Genomic DNA, 23,552 nt, shown 5'->3' with positions numbered 1-23,552 from the left:
AGGGGTGTAATACACGCGTAATGATAGGAGCCTGTTATGCACGGACGCCAAGACTCGTTTTTCCCTCGAATTTCCCCTTGACAACCTCAGGCCTCAGGCCCTCAGGCCCTCAAAGCTCCTCAGCCACTCCTTGTGCATATTCTACTCTTTGTTCCCCTTTTCAATATACTGAGTAATAAATCTCCCATCTTTTCTTCTTCTCTGTTTTCTCCCTCCTAGGTCTCATACTCTCCTCCACCTTCCTTCTCAGTGAGATCTATTTCTTCTTTCCTCGCTTCCGGTTGTACATCTTAATTGTGTCAATAGCTCTTCTTGATTCGCTTGTTGTGTTCCCCACATTCCCACTATTTTTTTTTTTTTTTCTCTCTCGCCAACATCCGTCGTTCCGTCCTCTCCTTTCCCCGTGTCCTCTTCTTCCCTACAAATACCTCACCATGGGCGTTGCAGCAAATGCTTTTTACTACATCTTCCATCCCTCAGAATTGAGGTCGATACTTCAATGGTTGGTCCTGGTCTTATAGCTATGAGCACTCCTCCTTGCCCTTAGTGTGTTTGTGCCATTGCTTACGGACACCCTCTCGTCCTTGCTGATAGGAAGATATGGCACAATCCTGTTCATGAACGTGATGAATCCAACGAGTCAGACACAGCGAAGACATGCTTCAAGTTCCTGGATCTGACAAGCCGGAGCTTCAGCGCGGTGATCAAGGAGCTTCACCCTGAGCTGTTGCTTCCCATGTGCATTTTCTACCTGACACTCCGTGGGCTGGACACCATCGAGGATGACACCTCGATTCCTTTGGAGACTAAGGAACCCCTTCTTCGTGGATTCAAAGACATCCTCGAGCAGGACGGCTGGAACTTCACGGGTAACCGGCCTGAAGAGAAGGACCGTGAACTGCTGGTTCAGTTCCACAATGTCATCGCCGAGTTCAAGAAATTGAAACCTGCCTACAAGGCCGTTATCAAGGATATCACGGAGAAGATGGGCAATGGTATGGCTGATTATTGTCGCAAAGCTGCGCTGGACGATGCAAGCGTCAAGACGGTCGAGGAATACGACCTGTATTGCTGGTATGTTGCTGGTCTGGTCGGAGAAGGGTCAACTCGCCTCTTCGTTGAGGCCGAGTTCGGTAACCCCGCCTTGCTCAAGCGTACCGAGTTGTATAAGTCCATGGGTCTCTTCTTACAGAAGACCAACATCATTCGCGATGTCCGTGAGGATTTCGACGACGGTCGTCAGTTTTGGCCCAAAGAAATTTGGTCCAAGCACGTCACCGACTTTGAGGATCTCTTCAAGCCGGAGAATCGTGAGGCTGCACTGAACTGCGGCTCCGAGATGGTTTTGAACGCATTGGGGCATGCGGAGGAGTGTCTCTTCTACCTTGCGGGTCTGCGCGAGCAGAGCGTCTTCAACTTCTGCGCCATCCCTCAGTCCATGGCCATTGCTACTCTTTCTCTTTGCTTCCGCAACCCGGCGATCTTTGAACGTAACATCAAAATCAAGAAGGGCGAGGCCTGCCAGTTGATGATGGAGTCGACGCAGAATCTGCGGATCCTTTACGAGGCCTTCCGTAAATATGCTCGTGAGATTCACAAGAAGAACACCCCGAAGGATCCCAATTTCCTCGAGATTGGCATTGCTTGTGCGAAGGTGAGTATCCTCCATTCATCATCATTCGTCCAAGTGCTAACAGCCGCAGATCGAAAAATTCATCGAGACCATCTTCCCGTCGCAATCGGCCGAAGAGGCCAACAGGCGTGTCGTGGGCCAAAAGTCTGAAGCCGAACAAGAGAAGGCCAGACTGGAGGCCGAAACCCGCAAAGACGTCCTCTTTATGATGGCTCTGATGGGCGTGATTGTGGTTTTCGTTTCTATTGTAATGGTATGTCCCGTCGCTCCGTGCAAGTGTTGTTACTTGCTGCTAACTGCCATCAGATTGGATTCGCTTGGTACTTTGGTGCGCGCTTCGATCTTGCGTGGCAGGAACTCCGCAAGGGAAACTTCCGCCCACCCAAGCATCTGCGTGACCGAGAGCTATAGCCTTGTATTACTGCCACGGAGTTACGACCTTCACCTAAGCTGTTTTGATATCCAGATTCTTACTGACCCTGCAGACGACTTATGTTTTTGTTTACTTACCACGTCAGTCTTGCAGAGATACTTTTACCTAATACCACCCTTTAATTTCTTCATCTTTCCACCATGTCTACCTACGCTGCTCTCGCCTGTTGGTCTACTCGACCTTTCCTAGCACGGATGTCAAATTGCAATCCAGCCCTTTCATGACTGTGGTTGTGCCGAAGAAGTGCTGATATTGAGTGGAGATTTATCTCTTTGACCAGTGACGTACTAGATGTGTGTCTTGCAATGTTCAGTTTTGAACGTTGAGGTGGCAAACATCCATTGAGGATCTGGGACATTCTTGTAATTATATAGTCTAGCATTCTGAATGTACGCTTCGATAATTGATATGGTCTCTGTAGAAAAGGGGTGGGTCTGAGCTGTTGAAGATCTGATCATTTCGATCTGGTAGCAGTCACCGTAGCATAGGACCTTTTCCTGCGATATGAAATAGAACATTTGTCAGGTATTTGTAATGCGCATTGCTTGTTTGCCGATACTTCTGATTCGCAGCGACTTCTTCCATCCCCACCTGGCAGGCATACACAGCGCAGGAAGAAAAGCTCTATCTACGAAATATATCTATCAACTGCTTCTCGGCTACACGCTCTTCAGATCCTTTGACATCAATGAGAAGGCTTCGAATCACACAGAGCCCGTCCTTTCTCCACCTGAGTTCAGTACGACGTGTCCACAGATCGATTTTCCCTGTGGGAACCCAGCATCAACCATTCTCGAGAATGAGCCAGAAGAAGCATCAAGCATCCGCGGACCCCACCGGTCAACCGGATGGAAACAATGAACCTCTACCCCCGCTGTCAGCCAAAGACTTTCGAACCTACAACCGAATGGCAGAGCAAATGGACCAATTCGTACGCGCCCTACCCCCATCATTCCATTTCCACCCCGCTAACAACAACTACAGCACAACCACTTCCGCCTAACTTGGAAGCAACTGCAAGACGCCTGCACCAGCACAGGCAAAAAGTCCAGCGGACTCTCCCCACGCCAACTCATCATGGCCGGGCTCAGCTTCTGCTCGCAGCTCGACTTCCACCACTCCATCGAAGAGCAGCACATCTTCCCTGTGCTCGCGAAACGGATGCCCGAGTTCCAGCGTGAACTGGACCTCCTCTCGCAGCACAGGCAGATCCATAAGGGTCTGGAGAAGCTGGAGGATTATTTGACCAAGTGCCGGAGTGGCGAGGTGGACCTCCAGCGGGAGGAGGTGAAGCGGCTTATGGATGGGTTTGGGGATGTGCTGTGGAAGCATTTGGATGAGGAGGTGAGGACGCTGGGGGCGGAGAATATGCGACGGTATTGGAGTTTACAGGAGATGGCGAGGCTTCCTATGTGATTTTCGTTTACAGATTTTAAGGGGTGTGCTATGTTTGCTGGCTGGGTTGTGGTAAGTCTTGTAGTTTTTGATAGACCTTTGAAGCATTAACAGCATATACGGTTCTCACGCTGCGGCTTGACCGCTTGATTAGTCAATTTTCGCTATTTGATTTACTTGCATTATTCGACTGTCATCCGGACCATCTCGATGAACGTTTTGAAACATCCTTGATACCTATGCCGGACACATGACGACCGTTACCGATCATGTCCCAGCTACAAGGAACACTCTACTGCGGAATCTACTTCAATCAACATTAGTCAAGTACCAAGGACGTCATCCCGTCATGAGAGCCAACTTTAAACTGGCAAAGTGGAATCATCGGCCTGGACGTAGGTCTATCCTTGCTCGGGTCAAGGGTTCATTGGTGCGACGTTTCCGGTCGGCCATGCGATATGACTTTACATTCTTTAGCTAGGATGCCCGATACAAAGTACACAGGACAGTATCAGCCGGGAAGGGCATGCGTCAATGTTTGCAGTTGCGAATACCCCTTGCGGTGGCAGGAATGCGGCCAACCCGCTTTCAGCGGGTTTGGTACCTGATGCTCTCGTCAGTTATGTGGACTGTCACAAGGCATAGGCACTTGCATGGCGTCATAATTTTATTGTTGGACGTGAGGATGAGGATATTGATGTCTACTCACTGTGTCCCTCTGATGGTCGGTCCGCCTGGTCGTCTATACAATGTCCATAGACCGGGCAGAATGTTGACGGGAAACGACGCGACTCGGCATGGATCAAGCCAACAGAAAATACTGACTGCTTCTTTGAAGCGGACATGCAGTGCTGATCCAGTGTGATTCGATTGCCAGTGACGCACGCGGATAAGCAGATCTTGATTATGAAGTCTCATCCCGTCCTGGTAGTCGATCATACTTGATTCCGTCCGTGACATGATCATTTGGAGTAGCGATGGAATGCTTGCGGGTACTCTTCAGGTCAGTTTGGCAAGGATCTGATGATAACCATGAGGTTACTTTCAACCTGCTGGACAGGCCCAACCGCATGCGACTCTTCTCTCCAGGGTATTAAGGGTATTAAAGAGCCAAAGCCACACCCGCAGACTACGACGGGGAAGCGCATCGTTAGCCCTGTTGACTGACCACCTTACCTCCCTACGACATGAAGTTCCAAACCAGCATCCTCGCCGCCACCCTGCTGGTCGGCAGTGCCCTGTCTGCCCCCAGCAGCCGGTCCCTTGAGCGTATCCGCGCCCGGGCTCTGGCTCGGCAGTCCCACCCCATGGACGGCACTGGAGCCAGCCCTGCTGAAGCAGACCCGAACGCAGAGCACCGAACCACCGAGTCCAAAGTCTCCTACAGCAAGAACTGGTCCGGCGCCGTGCTCGAGCAGCCACCCCCTTCGGCAACCTACACCGCCGTGTCCGCGACCATCACCGTCCCCGAAGCGACGGCCGTCGCCGGCGTGACAGGCACACAAGCCAGCTCCGCCTGGGTGGGCATCGACGGCGACACGTATGCGAACGCGATCCTGCAAGCCGGCGTGGACTTCTACGTCGATTCCAACGGGGCGCACAGCTACGACGCGTGGTTCGAGTGGTTTCCCGATAACGCGCACGGGTTCGACATGGCCGTCAACCGCGGAGACGTCGTCGTCGTCAAGGTGGAGAGCAGCTCGCCGAGCGAGGGCGTCGCCATCATCGAGAACCAGACGAGTGGGAAGACGGTGTCGACGACGCTGAAGGCGCCGTCGCCGACTGCTACCCTGGCGGGCCAGAATGCGGACTGGATCGTCGAGGACTTCCAGTCTGGGGAGACGATGGTGCCGCTGGCTGATTTTGGACGTGTGGAGTTTACCGGCTGCGAGGCGAAGGCTGGAGGAAAGTCGTATGGGCTTACCAATGCGACGATCATTGATATAGAGCAAGATGGGAAGATCAAGACGCACACGACTATTGTGAGCGATAGCGAGCTTGTTGTCGAGTATGTCCGGTAGCCAGTCCCGGCTTGCATCTGCGGTATGGAGTATGGAGTTTATTGCAGAATGATTCTGGGAGTTTGGCGCATGTATCTTGTCTTTGTTGCCATCATACAGTACACCATATCAATCAATTAGTATCCCCGTACCTGGACCAAAGTCCAAACAAAGTCCTAGTCCTTGTATACCTTGTGAAGAAGCTACTTTATATCACGAAGGCTGCTGTTTGGAGAATGATGACGAGTGTGACTGATAGCTAGTAAGAGTTGGCATATTGATTGGAGGGATCATTAGTCACTGGCTATTAATGAACCGCTTGTCTTGATGTCCAAGTATCAGCCTGGGCAGGATATAGTCATTTAGGACACGACCTCGCTTCGACATCTACCAACCGCACCAGCCGAGCAGCGAAAGTCAAATCATCCTGTGAAGATTGGAATCCAAAATACCCACCATAGTCCATCCTGTCCAAGCCTACAAAACATATCGAAAGCGAGGATTCTACCCCCATTAGCAACTGCACCGCAGCTCGCACGCAACACAGCACAGCACACATACCTCAAAATCCGTCAAATCCGCCAGAACCTGCTCATCTGCGTCTCCCTCCGGCCGAGCCACGCCCTCAGCATCTCGCCGCTCATTCCGTCTGCCCAACAACACCCTTAAGGCCACCGTGCACGCCATCTGACCCAACACACACGCCAAGATGAGCTTGCATCCGGTCTCATAGACGGGCGCCTCTCTAGCCAAGAAGGCATGAGGGCCGACGATGTTCCCCACGCAGTATGCGATGAATACGAGAGCCGTTGCGGTGACTCGCTTGGTGTAGCCGCCTGTGTTGCTCGACGGCATTTGGAGACAGAGGACGAGGGATGTGACGTATGATCCGATCTGCTTGGTTAGTATGCACCAAGAAAGGGGTCGTTGACTTACGATGTAGTAGCCGAAGAGGACTCCGTAGCGATTAGTTCGGGGCAGCTGCCAAAGTAGGCAGACGCCTGTCACGGTGGGGAGGAGGTAGATGACCATGATGATTGTGCGAATGTTCTTGAATCGAGAGGAGAGGTAGGTGCCTGAAAGAATGAAGAAGACCTGGAAGGCTCCTTGTGGGATGCCGAGGGCTGTTGCTAGGAGAGGACTGGAGACCAGGCCTTTGATGATGAGTTTGCCGAACTGCAGGTAGTGAGTAGAGATCTCGGTAGGCAGAAGGGAGACGTACATTGGCCACACCTCCGTTACACGTCTCATTGAGCAAGACAAAAAGGAAGGCGAGCCAGACTTGGGGATCAACGAGAGCCTCTCGGATTTGATACCACTTTATTGAGCGGTTGAGAATGCCCTGGAAGGATTAGTTAGCATTCTGTACATTGACACTGAGGCCAGTGGCACACCGTCTGGTTCTGTTTCCCTCTTCCAATAAGTAGGATTTTCTCCTCGATTGTGAATCGCTTCGCGGAGAGAATGCTGTTTGGAAGGAAGAGCAACAAAATACCTCCCCAGAGCACCGTTACGCCGCCGCAGATGAGAAATACTGCTCGCCAGACAGGAAACCCATTTAGCTGGCCAATAGCGAAGCTTATCAGGCCACCGAGCTTGAGACTGTCAGACATGCTATGAAAGATCCACGGATACCAGCGCACCATTGATCCAATGCCATTGCAGCAGTAGAAACATCCAGCTCGGAAGGGCTGTTCCTGCCGCAGATACCACATGGCAACAATCATCATAAAGCAGGGGGTAATCGGGGCTAAGACGTTAGCTATTGCAGGCCAGTTTTGTAATTATAATACCTTCGAAGCAACCGAGGAGAAAGCGGCAGATCGCCATGCCGGTGAAATTGTTGCAGCTGGCCGTTACCATGAGAATGGCTCCCCAGGCGATGCTAGCAAATGTCAGCGCACCAAATACATAATTGACATGCATATAGCAAGCCTACACAAAGCATGAGATGACCGTTCCGACGGGGAGTCGCTGAGCAATCAAATTCGCAGGATACTCCAAGAAGAGATAACCTGTCTCGTCAGCCTGGGGGTGACCGCTGAGGGCGAGGAGAATACCAAAGTAAAAAATACTGGCGAGCCAGCTATACTCATCACTGTTGATGTGGGCATCTTTAAAAAGATCAAAGACTGCACTGTAGCCGAGAGCCTATACCATTTTGTGAGTAGTCTCTTCGGATGGTGCACGGAAAACTCACCTGCTTATCGATATATTGTAAAGCATATGTACCACAGAGAAGAGGCAGAAGAATCAAATCAACTCGCCTTCTAATCCTCCGAGATTTGGCGGGGTCATCGAGCATCTCCTGAAGCTGGGAGTGTGAAATGCCATGCTCTCGCAGAAAAAGTTCAGCCTCGTCCAGCGAAGAAATGTGACCATTCTCAATGTCATCTTCCTTGCCAGAGACGGTTGCGAGGACGGCGTCGGTCTTGCCGTCGTCAGGTTTCTTCTCCACGCGCTGCATTTTGATGAAGTAAGAATCTGATATACTCCGACACGCGTCCTGAGTCTTGGTAGCTGTCCGCTGTTTCTGCCATCGTACTTATATCAAGTAACCCCGCTTCGGAGTACAGGGGTTGACTGCATGATACGCCTGTCTCTAAGCTCCAGAGCCCCCTGTCAGAAGGATCAGTGGTAACCCTATCAGCTTCAGCATATTGATACTCCAAATGGAAATCTAGTCGGCCATAGGCCGCCTGATACCGATATGGCAGCAATCACCAATGAGCATAATGAAAAAGACTTGCTCGTTGACAAAGACGGACGTTGTCCGCAACTTTATCTATGGCATCAAAATCTTGAAAGGAAGGAGTGATCATCCCACTGATCGGCCTCGTATCATGACCGCTGTTGGAGACGTTACTAATGCTGTCAAAGATAAGCCGTGTGGGGTAGTTCCACAGTGGAGGCATATTCCAGCGAGGAGCCGAGCATCATGGGCCTCACTATCAGCATCAGAGCGGGGAAGTGGAGAGGGACAGGGCGACAGGGATATTGTAACAGTCGCGCTGGTGAGTTGATAAGAGGTGATCTTGAAGTGACCATCTGCCTCTGAATTCTGAAGGTGGACTGCCGACAACATGTTTCGCTCTCACAGACTCATACTTCTGGCTGCCTTTCCTATCATCCTGCTCTTCATCCTACAGCAGGGATATGTACCTTTCTCAATACAGAGCCGAGTTCTAGCATGGCTCCCGAACGCTGTACTTGATAAGCTCATTACTCGACCAACCGTCCAACTTCGCCAAGGTACCGTCGTAGGAACGAGATTGTCCGACTCTTTGCGACAACCAGTTGATGCATTCCGAGGAATCCCTTATGCTCTACCTCCCACTGGAGACAGGAGATTCCGCAGAGCCGTAGCAGTGGGCTCTTCGAACGATACCATTGACGCGAGTCGGTTCGGGCCACGGTGAGCGATCTATCATTATCGAATCCAGTATGGATGCTGAACAAGCAGATGCCCTGGTAAACAACTATTGAAAGTTCCTGGTGAAGCCACCCCTTTGGAGGATTGCCTGACGGTGAACATGTTTCGTCCTCATGGCGCAAAAGGCAAACTACCAGTTGCAGTGTACGTGCATGGCGGAGCATATAACCGTGGCACAGGTGAGGAACCCGCAAACAAACATGGGCAAGTCTGACTGGAACAGCTTCAATGCATAACACTGCATCCATGGTGGGATGGTCCAAGAAACCATTTGTTGCAGTAAGCTTCAACTATCGGTGAGTCGTCGTGAAATGGTCGATCAATGGACTCAGCTGAGGGAATCATTTCTAGCATCGGCGCGCTAGGATTCCTTCCTTCGACCGTGTCAGCAAAGGAGGGAATTCTCAATCTCGGGCTGCATGACCAAATCCTTGCTTTTAAATGGGTCCAGGAGAATATCAAAGCGTTTGGAGGTGACCCCTCGCAAGTGACGCTCATCGGCCTGTCCGCAGGAGCACACTCGGTATGGTGCCTAAGGAGATAATTGAAGACCAACACTGATATGAATCGTAGATCGCACACCATATTATGAACTACGACCTCGGCACCTCTCTCTTCCACCGAGCCGTTCTCGAGTCTGGCGCAGCCACCTCCCGCACCGTGCACCCGTACAACGCCCAAATACACGAAACCCAGTTCCAAGAGTTCATTACAGAAGCCGGCTGCACCGATAGACCACAATCAGAGATAATAAACTGCTTGCGGCGCCAACCATCCTCAGCCATTATCAACGCCTCTTTCACCGTCTTCGACCGATATAACCCCTCCATCCGCTGGGCTTTCCAACCCGTCATCGATGGCGAGCTGGTCAAGACCCGCCCAATCGACGCCTGGCACTCGGGGAAATGGAACAAAATGCCTATCCTGACTGGCTTCAACACAAACGAAGGAACATACTACGTCCCGTCCGCGATGTCGCAGTCCTCCGAATTCACAAGCTTCTTCCGCACCTTGCTCCCCGCCTACTCGGACAAAGATATCAGGACCATCGACGAGCTCTACCCAGACCCCGCGGTGGACCCGTCCTCCCCATATCGCGAAACTAGAAGCATACCTGTCGGACCGCAGTATAAGCGCGTTGAAGCCGCGTACGGTCATTACGCGTATGCCTGTCCGGTGAGGCAGACCGCGACTCTCGCCTCGGCGGGACAGGAGGAGCCCGTGTTTCTGTATCGGTGGGCGCTGACTAAGACGGTTCAGGGGGGCGCGAACCACGGTGATCAGATGGAGTATGAGACGTTTAATCCGGAGGTGCGAGGTATCTCGAGCAGTCAGGACGAGATCGCGGGGACGTTTCATGCGTACATCACTTCGTTTATTGTGGCTGGGGATCCGAATGCGGTGGGGGGAAAGTATGAAAATCGCACAGTGTGGAAGCCTTACAATGCCTCAGTGACATCTGGACGCAAGATTATGGTCTTTGGAGAAGGGAATGATGAACGTGCTGGGGGTAGTGGTACGGGTGTTGCGGCGCAGTTCGTGGAGGACAGATGGAGTCGAAGAGAGTGTGACTTTTGGTGGACCAAGGCCGGTATATCGGACTTGAAATAAAGGTGAGTGGAGGAGAGCGACAGCCAGAAAACATGACAAATGGCACAGTCTCTTCCCACCTGATGCTCATCTAAACATCAAGCTTGGTTACAGTTACAGGTTGAACGGCCACAATGATGGGTCTCAGACAACTCTCTAAACCATATTTCAATCTTGAGAATACCGTTCACAACTGTCACTTGTCGCTATTGCCTGGGATATGATTCTGGTCTACCAAGCCAGATATATGCTCTGCGGCTACCACGCGCGGCGTCTTCTAGAATCCTGGGAGGAATGTAGGGATCATTGTGTACCTTCAATCTAGATGCGCTATTTTTAAACTAGCAACGCGGGCTCTGTATACCTCAATGTAATCCATAGGTAGTAGCGTAGTAGCGAGGTCACATCACCCTAAGAGAGTGACCACTTCGACTGGGTAGGCCGCATCCACTTGCAATCTATAACATGCTGCGATTTTGGAGTATATCTAATTGGTACTAGTTCCCAGACGCTTGGATAAGCTCGGAATCCGATGCAGCGAGACATGGGGCGGAATCTCTGCCGTTGTTGGGACGTAATGCAGGCACACTTCGCACAAAGGTTGCCCATTGTAAGTAGAGACCCGTAGTACGGAATCGACTCATGAGCAGTCCTGAGCGTTATCTTCTAACCGTACTATAGACCCTATCGACACCCAAGTGAGCGAGACCCAGCAACTTGACAATGAAGCGTTTCCGGGGCGATGACAAGGCACACACATACTACGAAGCACGCGTAGATGAAGACACGTCCAACGCTACAGTCACCCAGCCCTACATTCATCAGCAAATGGCTCGGTGTGTCATATGCAGGGGACGAATTGATTGACAAGGCCAATGAACTCAAAGTGCGTTGGCGTGTAGCCAAAATCGCCGAGGTACTGCACCACATGTTCGCTGCCAACTCATCGGGTCGCCACGTCGGAGGATGGTCCAGCTTCTATTTTCCTGGCTGACGAGATGGGAAGAGGGCTTGATTTTGGGCCCCTAATAGATGAAAGATAAGCCCAATCGGATGAGGAGGATTTGTTGGAAGCGTCGGTGTCTATGGAGGCTTTGGCAAGTCTGGATATGACATGCATGAAGGATTAGCGTGCATCCGCAAAAGGACGATCGACAGAAATCACTGTTAATTTGCATGAAACCAACCAACAGTTGGCTTATTGGGATAAAAATATCCCTAATAATACCCAATATAGTAGTTTAGTTGGTTTTCTGCCAGGTAAATGACACAGTTTTGGATATTAATAGGATGGTCTTCCCATCCCGGACCAATGAGGCTGCTGTGACACGATTAGCCTGTTGGAACGAGAGTACACAGCCTGGATGATGAGTCCACGATGGCGGTGAGGCCCATGCGAGTGATGGGTCTTGTGTAGCCCAGATAGTAAGAAAAGAGTGAGGAGCAAACATCTGATGGAGGGTGATTCGGATCGATCCAACATTAAGGAATATGGCTATTTTTGAGCTACAGGAGATAAAGCTTCCACACCATACCTTTGTGAATGAACGCTTTGGTATTTAAGTGAGTCTCAGCCAGCCAGACCAACTACTCTCGCTTGTACTTCAGGACAGTGACTGAAGACTAAGAATATTCACGGTCAAGAGTGATCATCTCCCACCGCCCTCTCAACTAGTAAACACACCTGGCGTAGAGAATTTCTCTTCCTCCTCCCACTATGTCCTCTTTAACCAGCACTATGGCAATGGAGGAAGAACAGTGGATCACTGCAGAAGAGAAGATTCGCCATATTCTCAAGGTGTATGCCCTGGGACAACCTCTCTTTCCTCGCGACGTTCTTCAAGACCTCAGTCGTCAGATCGATCAGGGACGTGATGAAGTGCACATTGCAGATCTGGATGGCGTTCCTCAGAAGCATAGCCTCAAGGTCCCAGCCTGGTGTGCAGATTGGGCGTAAGATCTGCTGACGTCCTAAGGTAAAGCATAACTGACAGAGTCCAGGAACTCGTACCGCATCTCCTACTGTAGCATCCAAGCTATGACCACCGTCAACCCTTTCATGCCAGATGAGATCCTTCGTGACCAGCCTCCCGTTGCGATCTGCTACACCAAAAACGACAAGAAACCCGAGAATCCTCTGCATGAAGTACGCAAGGCATTCAACAATCAGCGCGAAGTGTGGCAGACTAGCGAGGCCTGCGAGGCTCTGCAGAAGCAACTGACCACTCTGAGTCTTTCCAGTCCAATCAACAAGATCGTCTGCTTCGGACTGGGCACCCTGGGCCGCTTGAACACCCGCAGTGCTGCACGGTCCCACACCCAGCACGCTGCCGTCGGAACCATGGTGCAAGCACTGAAGGCAAGACAAGTCAACGGGAACGAGGAAATCAGATGTTTTGCGCAGGATCCTGCATACGACGAGGTCGACATCGCACTGCTTAGAAGCATCGACATCACCCCGCTGGACGATCCGAAGGGGTTTCTTGCAGTCGACGAATCCACTCTCGTCTTTTGCGTCAGCCCCAACGTGCCGGTGAAGCAGATCATTGCCGATGTTCAGTGGCCCACGGCGATGATTTGGAATACCGTCAGACCTTCCGAGCCAGACGTCGCAAAGTGGGAGCAGCGTGTGAGGAATGGTCAGGTAACCTGGGTCTGGTATGTAAAACCGCACTTCTGCCGAACGCACGAACACTGACAGCTCTAGCCCCTACACCACCGATCCGGATTCCTCACGCGTACGCAAGATGGTCAGCCATTACGTACAGGCTCCAGTTGTTGACATGGACGATTGTCTCGGGGACTTGACAATCTATATGAGATGAAAGTATTGCTGGATACATCATGAGCTGGAACTGGAATTTTGGCTGAGGAATCTATGTCCCAGAGCTACGGGTTTTAGTCAAAGAATATAACACTATGGATAAGATACCCAGCCAGACTGAGTGACATCAGGCATACTAAGATCTAGGCTTGTGAAATCTAAGCAAGGAAATCCTCGCTATTCTACCTATCCCAGGCCGCGCTGGAAATGACTACTATTACTATATGTCTAGCTGTCCTTGGATGCAGTCTCGTCTTACATTAGAAATCGGGGATTTTCTGGTCGGAGTATGCCAAGGTCTTGCTGGTCAGATGAAAGCTCCATCACACCAGCTCACATGTAGCTATGAGCGTCTCTTTCACTTCAATGGCCCACCTCCTATGTGTTCCATCATTATTGTGGGCTATGGAACATATCATACATATCATCATATGTCACTTCGCGGTTAATCACCGGGTTGCTATCAAGATTGTGGTTCAGCTGGCGCGCTGATATTTACAGTGTAAGACAAATTTCCCTATCCTCTTACCTATTATTAGCACATGGACGCAAATACATAAGTGCTTGCGGGCCGTAATGCAAATCCTGTCTCTAAGTTACTCCGTGGTGCAGCGATTTCAGCCTTGCGGCGAAATACTTCCAGGTATGGTTGGATATAAACCATGAGGTTTCGGATCATCACATCCGCTAATGAAGATATTTGCATATTATCAATCAAAGAAATGTGACCCCATAGAAAACATGCTTGTGCGAGCAAATCTGTAAGCACTCGCAGGTGTAGTGCACCATCTGACTGTGTCCCTGGAGGATCCTGGTTACAGCACCCGATCCACAATGAAGGTGATTTAAGTGGCGTGAACTCCCCCCATGAACAGATAAGCATACTACCTTATTGTTCCGGGTATCCCCAGGAGAATAAGCAGCTATGGACATGTCACGGAGAATGCTTGGGATTCAGCAGCTTTACTGCCCAAGTGATGGAACGGCAGAGGTAGAGTAAGTAATAATACTCCTCCTTTCTACCGGCGCGATAAAGCTGACAATTCTCGTCACAAAGTATTGTTGCGGTCCACGGGCTAAACGGCCATGCCGTCGAGACGTGGACAGCTCGACCAGAGAACATATGCTGGCTAAGTCACCCAGACTTCTTGCCAAAGTATGTTCCGAAGGCACGGGTCCTGTCCTGGGGCTATAACGCGAACGTGTCGTCCATCACGGGCCCAACAAGTGCAAACGGAATTCTGGGACATGCTCAGACTCTTGTATCTAACCTAGAAGCTGATCGAGAGGTGGGTTCCTTATTCTTTCGGCTAGGGTCGTTTGCTTGACTTTTGACTCATGGTACACCGTCGCTAGTTGGGGGAGGCAACTTCGAGACCCATAATTTTCATATGCCACTTTCTTGGGGGAGTTATAGTCAAGAGAGTACGCTGAACTAGTCATACTCCGAATGACTGTCCTCCGCTTACGGCTAACAAACTGAGTTGCAGGCCCTATCTTATTCCGCCAGCCGAAAGAGCCCCAGGTCCGCTCACATTCAATCGATCTATACCAGCACTTACGGGATTCTCTTTTTCGGAACACCACACCACGGGTCAAGCAAAGCTCGACTGCTTGCAAATCTTCAGAAAATTGCTCAGCTTGCAATACCAAAGAAAGCCGCAAACTTTGAGACCCGTCTTGTAAAAGCGCTTGAGGAGCAATCCGAAATCCTTCAGAATATTACCGACCAGTTTGCACCTCTCATGGCGGAGTTTCGCATCTATTTCTTCTGGGAAGAGGAGGAGACGGATCTAAAGTATACCAAGGATCTGATCGTGGAGGAAGCGAGTGCCGCGCCGATACTCGATAATACTGAAAGATGCGGCATTGCTGCAGATCACAGGGGAATGTGCAAGTTCAATCATCCCAGCCTGCAAGGCTTCCGAACTGCGATTTCCGCCATCCGTCGCTATTCTCGGGAGGCACCCGAAGCCATTCGTACCAGACACGAAAGTTCGTTGACCGTACTTCACGAAAGCCAAGTGTATCAGGCCACGGATCTTCTGAGAAGCATCCGGCCCGGAAATACGCACTTCGATTTTAGGAGAACCATTGATCTCCCTCGTTTACGAGGGGCACGCGATGCTCTCCTTACAAATACGGGGGACCAATCAACTATAGTTCCGTGTGAGCGTAGTAGTGAAATAGAAGAATATTAGCGGCGCGCCCCAAAGCCTGGCATTCTTTTAGAACGTCTCCGCACATCTACGTAGCATATGTCTACTTTGCGATCTCACTTGGTATGTGGCTTGTATTATCTCTACGTTGGGAAGAAACTGTATCTGTTGGCTGCTTGACAAGTGCGAGATCATCCAGCATTCCCTCTTTGTCTCCATATTGCGAATTATATGCAAGATAATGGAAACACCAGTCCACAGCGCAGAGTGGATTGAATCTAGACCATCAGCGGCTCAGGTACTCTTCGCATGACCCGAAACCGCCAAGTTGCCCGGCAAAACGAAGTAGCTAGGTGGTCAGGAGTCAGGGGATGAGACAATCAGAGTGCTTCAACTGGTACGAAACACGCCCGACGGGGCGGTACGGGGTGGGCCGGTGCATCACTAGCATGACGCCCTTAGATTTAATAAGGGAAGGAGGGAGACGGGGTAAGTCATGTACCAAATAAGCGGATTGACTGTTCTCCTCCCGGCTATCTGCAGTAGAGCAAAAACAAAAGATCATTTCAGGTATCACCGTCTCTTGGACTTGTTCCATCCCAGGGCAAACATCCTGGAAGCAAATGAATATCATTGGAAGAAAAACAAGCCATTGAACAGTAGAGATTGTGTCGAGATGTCTACAAAGATATGACTTCCCAACATGTACTATACAGCGTCGTAATTAACAATGCAAGAGATACAATTTGCTGCGGAATCATTAATGTGCTGCTTGACCCATAAGAATATCTCCTAGCGAGATGTTCTTGCTAAGGCAGCACCGTGTTAGTAGGAATGGATTTGCACCCTACAACCATCGGCACTTGAAAGGACGAGAGTGAGGCGCTGTCTTTCGCTCCCAACAGGCTCGATCGGCTCCCCCTTTGGCAGGATGATGGATGAAAAGGTCTGCAATAGCCTCACAACCGTGTATGAAACTTCCATCAGGGCGAAATCCTCCCCAAGGCACTGCCGCGGGCCTCCGTTGAAGGGAAAATATGCCCACCCAATATGATCCAACTCGCCAGTTTCCCATCTCTCCGGACGGAAGCAGTCTGCGTCAGGACCATAGATATTCTTTTTGCGTGAATTCACATATTGAGAAAAGACAACAAGCTCCCCTTTCCTAACTAGTATGGGACGATCTGCATCAGGGCCACCGCCAGTAGGTAGGATCGTTGTCCGAATGGCTTCACGGTTATTCAGTGGAACGGGGGGGTAAAGACGAAGACCTCACTTCCTTAGTCACAGGAGACAGAAATTGAAGGGAAGGGATACTTACTTTCTTTGATGACGCAGGAGAGATATGGCATCTTTCTGATTTGCTCCTTCGTTGGATGCGCAGAGTCCCCCATCACCGAGGCTATCTCCTCTCGCAGGCGAATCATTACTTGCTCATGGCGAACAAGTAACCGACTGTTCACTCACAGTTAATGACAGCTCAGTAAAATTTCCTCGACTATCGCCACATACAATGTCCACGAAAGGCAACAGGCTGTGGTATCCCTTCCTGCCAGAAGCACATTGAGTAGTTGATCGCGAAGATGCTGTTGGCTGGCAGACTCCTGTGCTACCCGCTTGATAAAGCCATATGTTTTATCATCCAGGTCCTCGCTATTTTCCAAGTCCAACTGATCGATGTACTGTTCGACAAATCGGTGAACATCGCCACAAGCTTTTCGAAATCCTGGAGGGTTGTAGAGGAAGTGCCAGGGTGCGATGCGGAATCGCTTTGCTAGGCCTTCCTGGGCGATATTAAAGCTCTCGGCAAAGAGCCTATTGTCGGCGTCTTGATCAATACCGGCCTTTAAGCTGTACACTGATCTTCCGAATAGAAGCGCTGTAGCTATGTCAAGGGTCAGGTTAAAGAATAGTGGTTGAAGATCGACGACTCCATCCAATGGTAGGCGAGCTACCATATTGTCAACATGCTCGTGGAAATGTTCGAGATTGCGATTCTGGACTCGAGAAAACTGTTTGCGTAAAAGATCTCGAGAATGTCTCCAGGCAGGACCTTCTTGAGTGAAAATGCCGTTGCCCAGAAGTGGAGCAAATATAGCTGCTCTTGCACCAAAGCCATAGTCTAAATGGCGTGAGAAAGGTAGAATTGATGCAGGTAGCCATGCGCACCTTTGAAATTGGTAGAAAGAATCGCCTCCACATTCTCTGGCTGCAAAATGTGAAAGGCTCTCGGTCCGAATAAAAAGTATTGAGTGATGCTGTTGCCGGGCTCATACTTCTCTGCTACAGAGCACAAGAACGCGAGGAGATGACCCTCTGCATTTGACGTCCACAGTTCCTTGATCCGATCGAGGCCCAGGGGCCATTTCTTCGTCAGCTCTGGAGGAAGCTCACAGCCGTGTTGATGTCCCAATGCATTGTCCTGTTGACTGTCAGGTGAATTATCCAAAAAGCCTGTTCATCTCTGGCCTACTTGCCTGGAAATATCTATATCGTGCTATTACAAGGTGATAAAATGCATGCCCAATGACCACCAAGATCAAGCAGTAAACAACAGTTTCTAAAGCCATTTTTTTGTTGGTTTTTTTTTTAAAAGATTGACCATGAACTGCCGCAGGTCGGAGACACTGGAGGTACCTATGGGCTCTTTATGCCTTTAAATGGCCTGGGATTACATGTGTATGGATAAGCGCTGCACTTCACACCAAAGAGTAACTAACAACAGGATGGACAAAGGGATAGGTCCATATCAGTCATGAGGGGGGTGGTATTCAAAGCGACAGTCAAAATAGCAGGGTAATACCGTACCTGCTCTGCATGACGGTCAAGATGAGTAGGGAATTTAGATATTCTGATTGATTGGATACAAAAAGCCTCAGCTTCTGATTAGCTAGAGGGCGTACCCACTTTTTCATGTGTTGTTTGTCTGTGTAAGGTACGGTATTTGTCATTCTGTCTTTTACCTGGACCAGCTAGCTGGAAAAAGGGGAACCTGCAGGCTGCATCTCTGGTGGCTCTTAGTAGCTAACATGGGGGGGATATGTTTTAAGACCTTAACGAGCTTCTCTACTTCTCTATGATATTATAAAAAAGATATATGAAAATAAAAGGAAAGATTCCTCAATTCTATCTCTCTACTCCCTAATCACCCTAACGGCCCTAATCTTGAGGTGGTAAATTCGATAGCCGATGAAGAGTATAGTTAAGACTTTAGACCTTATTGGGTTCTTCACCTTACTATATTTGCGTAGTGGCTTAAAGCCTCATCAAGGTCTCAAATTGACCCTACATATCCCAAGACCTTGTCAAACTTTTCTGAGACCTTGCTAAACTGCAAGTCTGCAACCCGATAGCATTGCATTAGTGGAATTCCCATGGAAGCCTAAGACATGTTCTCACACGACACATCCATGTGGCCTGGGATGTATGATTGTAATATGACAGTCCATGACTCCATGTATACCTGTTGCTTGTTTTCCTATCCCTCCAGAGTTCATATGGCTCTGATTTCATGGCAAAATGACCCTTGTGTCCTTGGGGATCCTTCACCTGCATGAACTGAGCCCAGACCACGAAACCAACTCGGAAGCTGAATGGAAGAATGCGGTCGAGTATCGGCTTCTCTTGAACAGGCGATACCAGCCTTTGGCCTGGCCAAATCAGCTAACAATCTTGTTGCTAGTATCGTCGCCGTCCACGGATTGAATGAAGACTCAATAACCGCGTGGAGTGCTCCCGAGACTGGGACGCTCTGGCTAAAAGACTTGATCCCGAAGCACATACCCCAAGCACGAGTTCTGTCCTTCGGATACGAATCCTCCCCCAGCCGTTTTGACGGGCCCGGCTTTGTAGATAAAATCCGAAGCCTTGCGACGACCTTAGTTGCGGATCTTGAAGCAGACAGAAGCTTGGGGGTCTGTCGAACCCGGCCGATAATCTTCGTCTGCCATGGACTAGGAGGTGTAATTGTCAAGAAAGCACTTGCCCACTCTGCAAGTTCAACGTCTCCCCTGGTCGCTCATCTGAATGAGATTTTTATTTCGACGTTTGCAATCTTGTTCTTTGGAACGCCGCATATCAATATTAACTTGGCCAACTGGCTTGTTCTAGAATCCTCAGGGGTCGGAGATGGCCGCGCTCAACGACCTGGGTATTCACAATCGTCACCCCCGAAGAAGCTCCAGAGCCTGGAATCCATTACTGATCAATTTGCCCCTTTGATGAAAAAGTTCTATACTACCTTTTTCTGGGAAGGTATGCCGACCGATTTTGGAGGCTATCATGATTTCCTTGTTGAACCGGCCTCCGCCGCTCCGGCTATCTACGAGAGCCCAAAATGTGCAATTGTCGGCGCAACTCACTCAAGAATGGTGAAGTTGTTAGAATGGAGTCCATCTTACTCTACGGTGCTTGCGACGCTGAAAAGGTACTGCTTGAAGGCCCCCGGTGTGATTAATGATCGCTGGAAGAAGGCCAGGGATGCACTGGCTCGAGCTAGGCTTAATGAAGCCCATGAAATGGCTGGTTTTCGCTTCAGCCTGCCCGACAAGCTCGCAGACCATGTTATAAAGAACATTTCCAAGCAGGAAGCGCGAAATCAGCACCTTTATACGCCCTTGCTTCCTTCTGTAAACTACATCGGGAGGAAAGAGATCAGGGAACAGATTCGACAGGCACTTCTTCTGCCAGAAACCGAGTTCATCAGACAGAGCCAGAGGCGCCTTATCGTACATGGCATAGCAGGCTCGGGGAAAAGTCAGCTGTGCACAAATTTCGCTTCTGACAACCGTGAAAGGTAGGCGACTGTCCCATAAATCCCTATCTCCGTCTTTCCATTCGAGTGACTTTGTATGTAGTTACTGGGGCATCTTTACAATTGACGCGACATCCGAGGCCCTTGCAGCCAAATCCTATGCCGAAATCGGCAAGATAGGGGGTTTGGCAAGCACGGAAAGCGCTGGGAAACATTACCTCTCACAAGCTCGCGAGCCATGGTTGCTTATCATTGATAACGCAGATAGCCCTGAGCTTCACCTTCCCAGCTTGTTTCCTCCCGGAGATCGAGGGCACATTCTCGTGACTACGAGGAACCGGGAGATTCAACGGTATGGGAATGTAGGGAGCATAGAGCTTGGAAAGCTTGGAGAGGAAGAAGCACTCTATCTACTCCTGAATTCGGCAGAAATCTCGCCCCCATGGGATAAGTCGACAGAGACGAAAGGCAAGGAGATTGCTAAGATCTTGGGATATTTGGCACTCGCCATAAAGCAGGCCGGGTCTGCAATATCTCGCAAACTTTGCAACCTAGAAGACTATCTCGCTTTTTATCAGTACTACCGAAAGAAGCGCAAACAAAAAGCTTCTATTGCCTCCAGCAGTGCCAGAGAAGATATTTACTCCGCCTTCGACCTTTCATTCGAACATCTGGATAAGAAGCAGACTAGCACGAGCCAGGATGCTATCGAGATTCTCAATATTGTCAGTTTTTTCCACTTCGACAACATTCGTATTGAGATATTTGAAAGTGCTATGAGAAACCGGCGAACAGCCCAAGCCCCATCCTCATTGATCAGTCGTCTCCAAGCTCCCCGCCCATTTCCTCATTTTCTCAAACGAGCCAGTGAGGATACAGACATCTATTATTTAAGAGTAGTTCTGTGTGAGCTATACACCCTCTCCCTCATCGGCTATGACGAAGACCTCAAAAGCTTCCGGTTGCACCCCCTCATACATGCCTGGGCCAGGGATCGCATTGATCCAAAGGAAAGAAAAATCTGGGCCCTGCTCGCTTTAAATACCCTGGTTGAGGCGATTTTGCTACCATCGGATGACCACAAAGGACTAGACACAGATCTTGGAAAAGACATTTTGCCTCACCTTGACGAATGTCTTGCCGCATGTCCGGTGGAGATTGAGAGGTTCAGTATTCCGTTTGGACGTCTTGGAATTCAGGTAGCGAAACTAATCATGGCGACACACTTTCTCAATTTGAAGGACAAAGCAGAGACGGCTGCAAGATGTGGCTATGTATACGCTTTGTGCGGCCGCTTCGCAGACGCTGCTCGCTATATCACAATGGTTAAGGACCTGACGGTACAGACTTTGGGATACGACAACCCAAGAACGCAAATGGCGATGATGGGCTTAGCCAACGTCTTGTGGGGCCTTGGAAAACTGGAACAGGGCATCGCATTACAGAAACGGGTCGTCGAAGTCCGACAAAAATGGCTCGGCAGCTCTCACCGTGATACCTTGAAAGCTATGGCAACATTGGGTCAATCGTTGTGGTTGAATGGCCAGTATCTTGAATCTTTACAGCTGCTGGAGAAAACTACCGAAAAGATGATTGACACGCTGGGTTCTGAAGACAGAGATACATTGGTTGTGATGGACAATCTTGGGGTGACGTTGGGATCCTGGCAACGATACGAAGAAAGTAGAGCCATGCACGAACGGGTATTAAGAGTTCGGCAAAGAGATGCTGAGGAAGACGACATAGATACCCTGACAACTATGAGCAACTTGGCTATGGCTCTATTGGATCTAGGGGAGCTCGAACAGGCAAAAGAAATGATGAGCCGGGTGTATAAATTGCGTCAAAAGAAGCTCGGCAAAGAGCATCCATACACCTTATGGGCGCTTTGCTATCTTTCAAAGATATACACAGAGCTAGGGCTACTCGACCAAGCAGAAAGAATGTTGGAGGATGGAATCGCGGCAGGCAAGCGCAGTCTCAGTGAAGATCATCTCGGGGTCCTTATGGGATGCGGAGAGCTCGCACGAGTGTATGCACGGCAAGGTCGCCTGGAGGAGGCCGAGAGACTCTCCCTGAGCGTGCTCCAGAAAGTAAAAGTAACCCGCGGCTCGGAACACTTCGACTATATTTTCGGAATGTGGAAACTTGGTCAACTATACGAAAAGAAGAACCAAGTTCGGGAGGCCTTGGACGCCTATCGGGTCGCCTTTGAGCACACCGAGACTCGTCTGACCAGGGAGCATCCGCTTGCTAAACAGATTGAACTCCGTATAGACCAGCTGAACAGCTCAATATCCACAAATCCCGAGACTACAAACATCAAGGAAGATCACACCTATTGAATTATATGACCGCTTGCCCGATTTGGAAGTGATTTGATTTCTCCACACCGCTACTTGGCCATAATATTCGGCGATATTCGCTTCGATTAAGCCGAAATCCGGCTCTTAATCAAAGGCATAAATAGTAGCTAGATAGTCATTCGTTTAGAAGAATCAGACCTTCATTGATTTTCCATTGGCCATAGAAATCGCTAGTGATTCCTAAATCGATACAGTATTATTCTTTTCAACAGTTATGAGAAAGGTCCTGGTGCCCATATATCCAGTATATTGCGTCATATTCAGTTCGGTACACACGCTCAGCACCTTCTCCCACTCGCTTAGCCAGCTTGATACGTTCTGATTGGCTGGCTTAGCGGCAAAGCTTTTGATATTTCTCTTCGATTTGATTCATTCGCGTTTCTACCGAAGGCTTCAGGTCGGCTTTGAGCTTTCGATATCGCTCAACCTCGTTGTCTGATTGGCTGGTTAGCCGCTGGAGATGCTCTCTGGCTACCGTTTGCTCCATGGTAGTCCAGATAGCCGCGAGGCCTTGATGATCTAGTCGATATTGCTCTTTATCTTCCTTATAGATCGCCAATTCTTCGGTATATATCGCCAATTCGATATCGGTTGGTTTTGCTGGAGCCAGGGCGGCTGCAGCAGTCGATGAGCCATCTGATTGGCTCACTTCCATCGCTTGGGGCCTCTCTGAGGCCGACTGGGATTCCGCAGGGGCCGATCTCGCCTGCTGATTGGCTAAAATCGTTGGATGAATCGGTCGAATTGGCGGAACGGGGTAAGGCCTCTCTCCCTGGAGTATATCGAGCACTCCACGGGTTCGAGCTAGGCCGATTATATGGGAGTCCCATATCCACCAATCATCGGGCTTCTCTAGCATGATGGAGACCTTCGTGGTGGATTTGATTGGCTCCGTATAGTAGTCCATTTCAGCTTCAGGGGTGACGGCGGTGTCGATATATCTTCAATTCTTCCGAATCAGGCAAG

At 49.9% G+C, this 23,552-nt stretch overlaps 10 protein-coding genes across 10 annotated transcripts; 7 read left to right on the top strand and 3 right to left on the bottom strand.

The window, feature by feature from the left end:
* Positions 1–434: 434 nt before the first annotated feature.
* Positions 435–2,044, top strand: erg9 (bifunctional farnesyl-diphosphate farnesyltransferase/squalene synthase; the record flags this gene model as incomplete). Its single annotated transcript, XM_001262759.1, has 4 exons — positions 435–502; positions 595–1,654; positions 1,704–1,886; positions 1,940–2,044. The coding sequence occupies 4 exons, from the start codon at positions 435–437 to the stop codon at positions 2,042–2,044; spliced, it is 1,416 nt and encodes a 471-aa protein (XP_001262760.1).
* An 821-nt stretch (positions 2,045–2,865) lies between these two features.
* On the top strand, positions 2,866–3,482 carry NFIA_113930 (hemerythrin domain-containing protein; the record flags this gene model as incomplete). The annotated part of the gene is made up of 2 exons (XM_001262758.1): positions 2,866–2,997; positions 3,051–3,482. The coding sequence occupies 2 exons, from the start codon at positions 2,866–2,868 to the stop codon at positions 3,480–3,482; spliced, it is 564 nt and encodes a 187-aa protein (XP_001262759.1).
* Positions 3,483–4,648: 1,166 nt separating this feature from the next.
* NFIA_113920 (A4/G1 family peptidase) lies at positions 4,649–5,482 on the top strand (the record flags this gene model as incomplete). The annotated part of the gene is made up of 1 exon (XM_001262757.1): positions 4,649–5,482. One exon carries the CDS (start codon positions 4,649–4,651, stop codon positions 5,480–5,482), a length of 834 nt encoding a protein of 277 aa, XP_001262758.1.
* Positions 5,483–5,938: 456 nt separating this feature from the next.
* NFIA_113910 (putative MFS transporter) lies at positions 5,939–7,928 on the bottom strand (the record flags this gene model as incomplete). The annotated part of the gene is made up of 10 exons (XM_001262756.1): positions 5,939–5,965; positions 6,023–6,355; positions 6,398–6,637; positions 6,684–6,803; positions 6,856–7,056; positions 7,105–7,211; positions 7,255–7,346; positions 7,401–7,476; positions 7,522–7,612; positions 7,662–7,928. The coding sequence occupies 10 exons, from the start codon at positions 7,926–7,928 to the stop codon at positions 5,939–5,941; spliced, it is 1,554 nt and encodes a 517-aa protein (XP_001262757.1).
* Positions 7,929–8,544: 616 nt separating this feature from the next.
* Positions 8,545–10,505, top strand: NFIA_113900 (putative extracellular lipase; the record flags this gene model as incomplete). The annotated part of the gene is made up of 5 exons (XM_001262755.1): positions 8,545–8,876; positions 8,925–9,073; positions 9,118–9,190; positions 9,246–9,417; positions 9,468–10,505. 5 exons carry the CDS (start codon positions 8,545–8,547, stop codon positions 10,503–10,505), a joined length of 1,764 nt encoding a protein of 587 aa, XP_001262756.1.
* Positions 10,506–12,222: 1,717 nt separating this feature from the next.
* Positions 12,223–13,309, top strand: NFIA_113890 (SRR1 family protein; the record flags this gene model as incomplete). The annotated part of the gene is made up of 3 exons (XM_001262754.1): positions 12,223–12,437; positions 12,486–13,142; positions 13,192–13,309. 3 exons carry the CDS (start codon positions 12,223–12,225, stop codon positions 13,307–13,309), a joined length of 990 nt encoding a protein of 329 aa, XP_001262755.1.
* Positions 13,310–14,233: 924 nt separating this feature from the next.
* On the top strand, positions 14,234–15,509 carry NFIA_113880 (uncharacterized protein; the record flags this gene model as incomplete). The annotated part of the gene is made up of 4 exons (XM_001262753.1): positions 14,234–14,304; positions 14,366–14,597; positions 14,665–14,733; positions 14,799–15,509. The coding sequence occupies 4 exons, from the start codon at positions 14,234–14,236 to the stop codon at positions 15,507–15,509; spliced, it is 1,083 nt and encodes a 360-aa protein (XP_001262754.1).
* A 783-nt stretch (positions 15,510–16,292) lies between these two features.
* Positions 16,293–18,286, bottom strand: NFIA_113870 (cytochrome P450; the record flags this gene model as incomplete). Its single annotated transcript, XM_001262752.1, has 5 exons — positions 16,293–16,738; positions 16,789–16,922; positions 16,980–17,589; positions 17,637–17,896; positions 18,276–18,286. The coding sequence occupies 5 exons, from the start codon at positions 18,284–18,286 to the stop codon at positions 16,293–16,295; spliced, it is 1,461 nt and encodes a 486-aa protein (XP_001262753.1).
* Positions 18,287–18,986: 700 nt separating this feature from the next.
* NFIA_113860 (tetratricopeptide repeat domain protein) lies at positions 18,987–22,565 on the top strand (the record flags this gene model as incomplete). Its single annotated transcript, XM_001262751.1, has 3 exons — positions 18,987–19,078; positions 19,150–20,262; positions 20,324–22,565. The coding sequence occupies 3 exons, from the start codon at positions 18,987–18,989 to the stop codon at positions 22,563–22,565; spliced, it is 3,447 nt and encodes a 1,148-aa protein (XP_001262752.1).
* Positions 22,566–22,718: 153 nt separating this feature from the next.
* On the bottom strand, positions 22,719–23,493 carry NFIA_113850 (uncharacterized protein; the record flags this gene model as incomplete). The annotated part of the gene is made up of 2 exons (XM_001262750.1): positions 22,719–22,766; positions 22,972–23,493. The coding sequence occupies 2 exons, from the start codon at positions 23,491–23,493 to the stop codon at positions 22,719–22,721; spliced, it is 570 nt and encodes a 189-aa protein (XP_001262751.1).
* Positions 23,494–23,552: the final 59 nt, after the last annotated feature.

Source organism: Aspergillus fischeri, genomic scaffold, assembly GCF_000149645.3.
Source record: "Aspergillus fischeri NRRL 181 1099437636259 genomic scaffold, whole genome shotgun sequence".
Taxonomy (NCBI): domain Eukaryota; kingdom Fungi; phylum Ascomycota; class Eurotiomycetes; order Eurotiales; family Aspergillaceae; genus Aspergillus; species Aspergillus fischeri.
The sequence above is the reverse complement of the archived record's forward strand: the minus strand, read 5'-3'. Positions and strand labels throughout refer to the sequence as shown.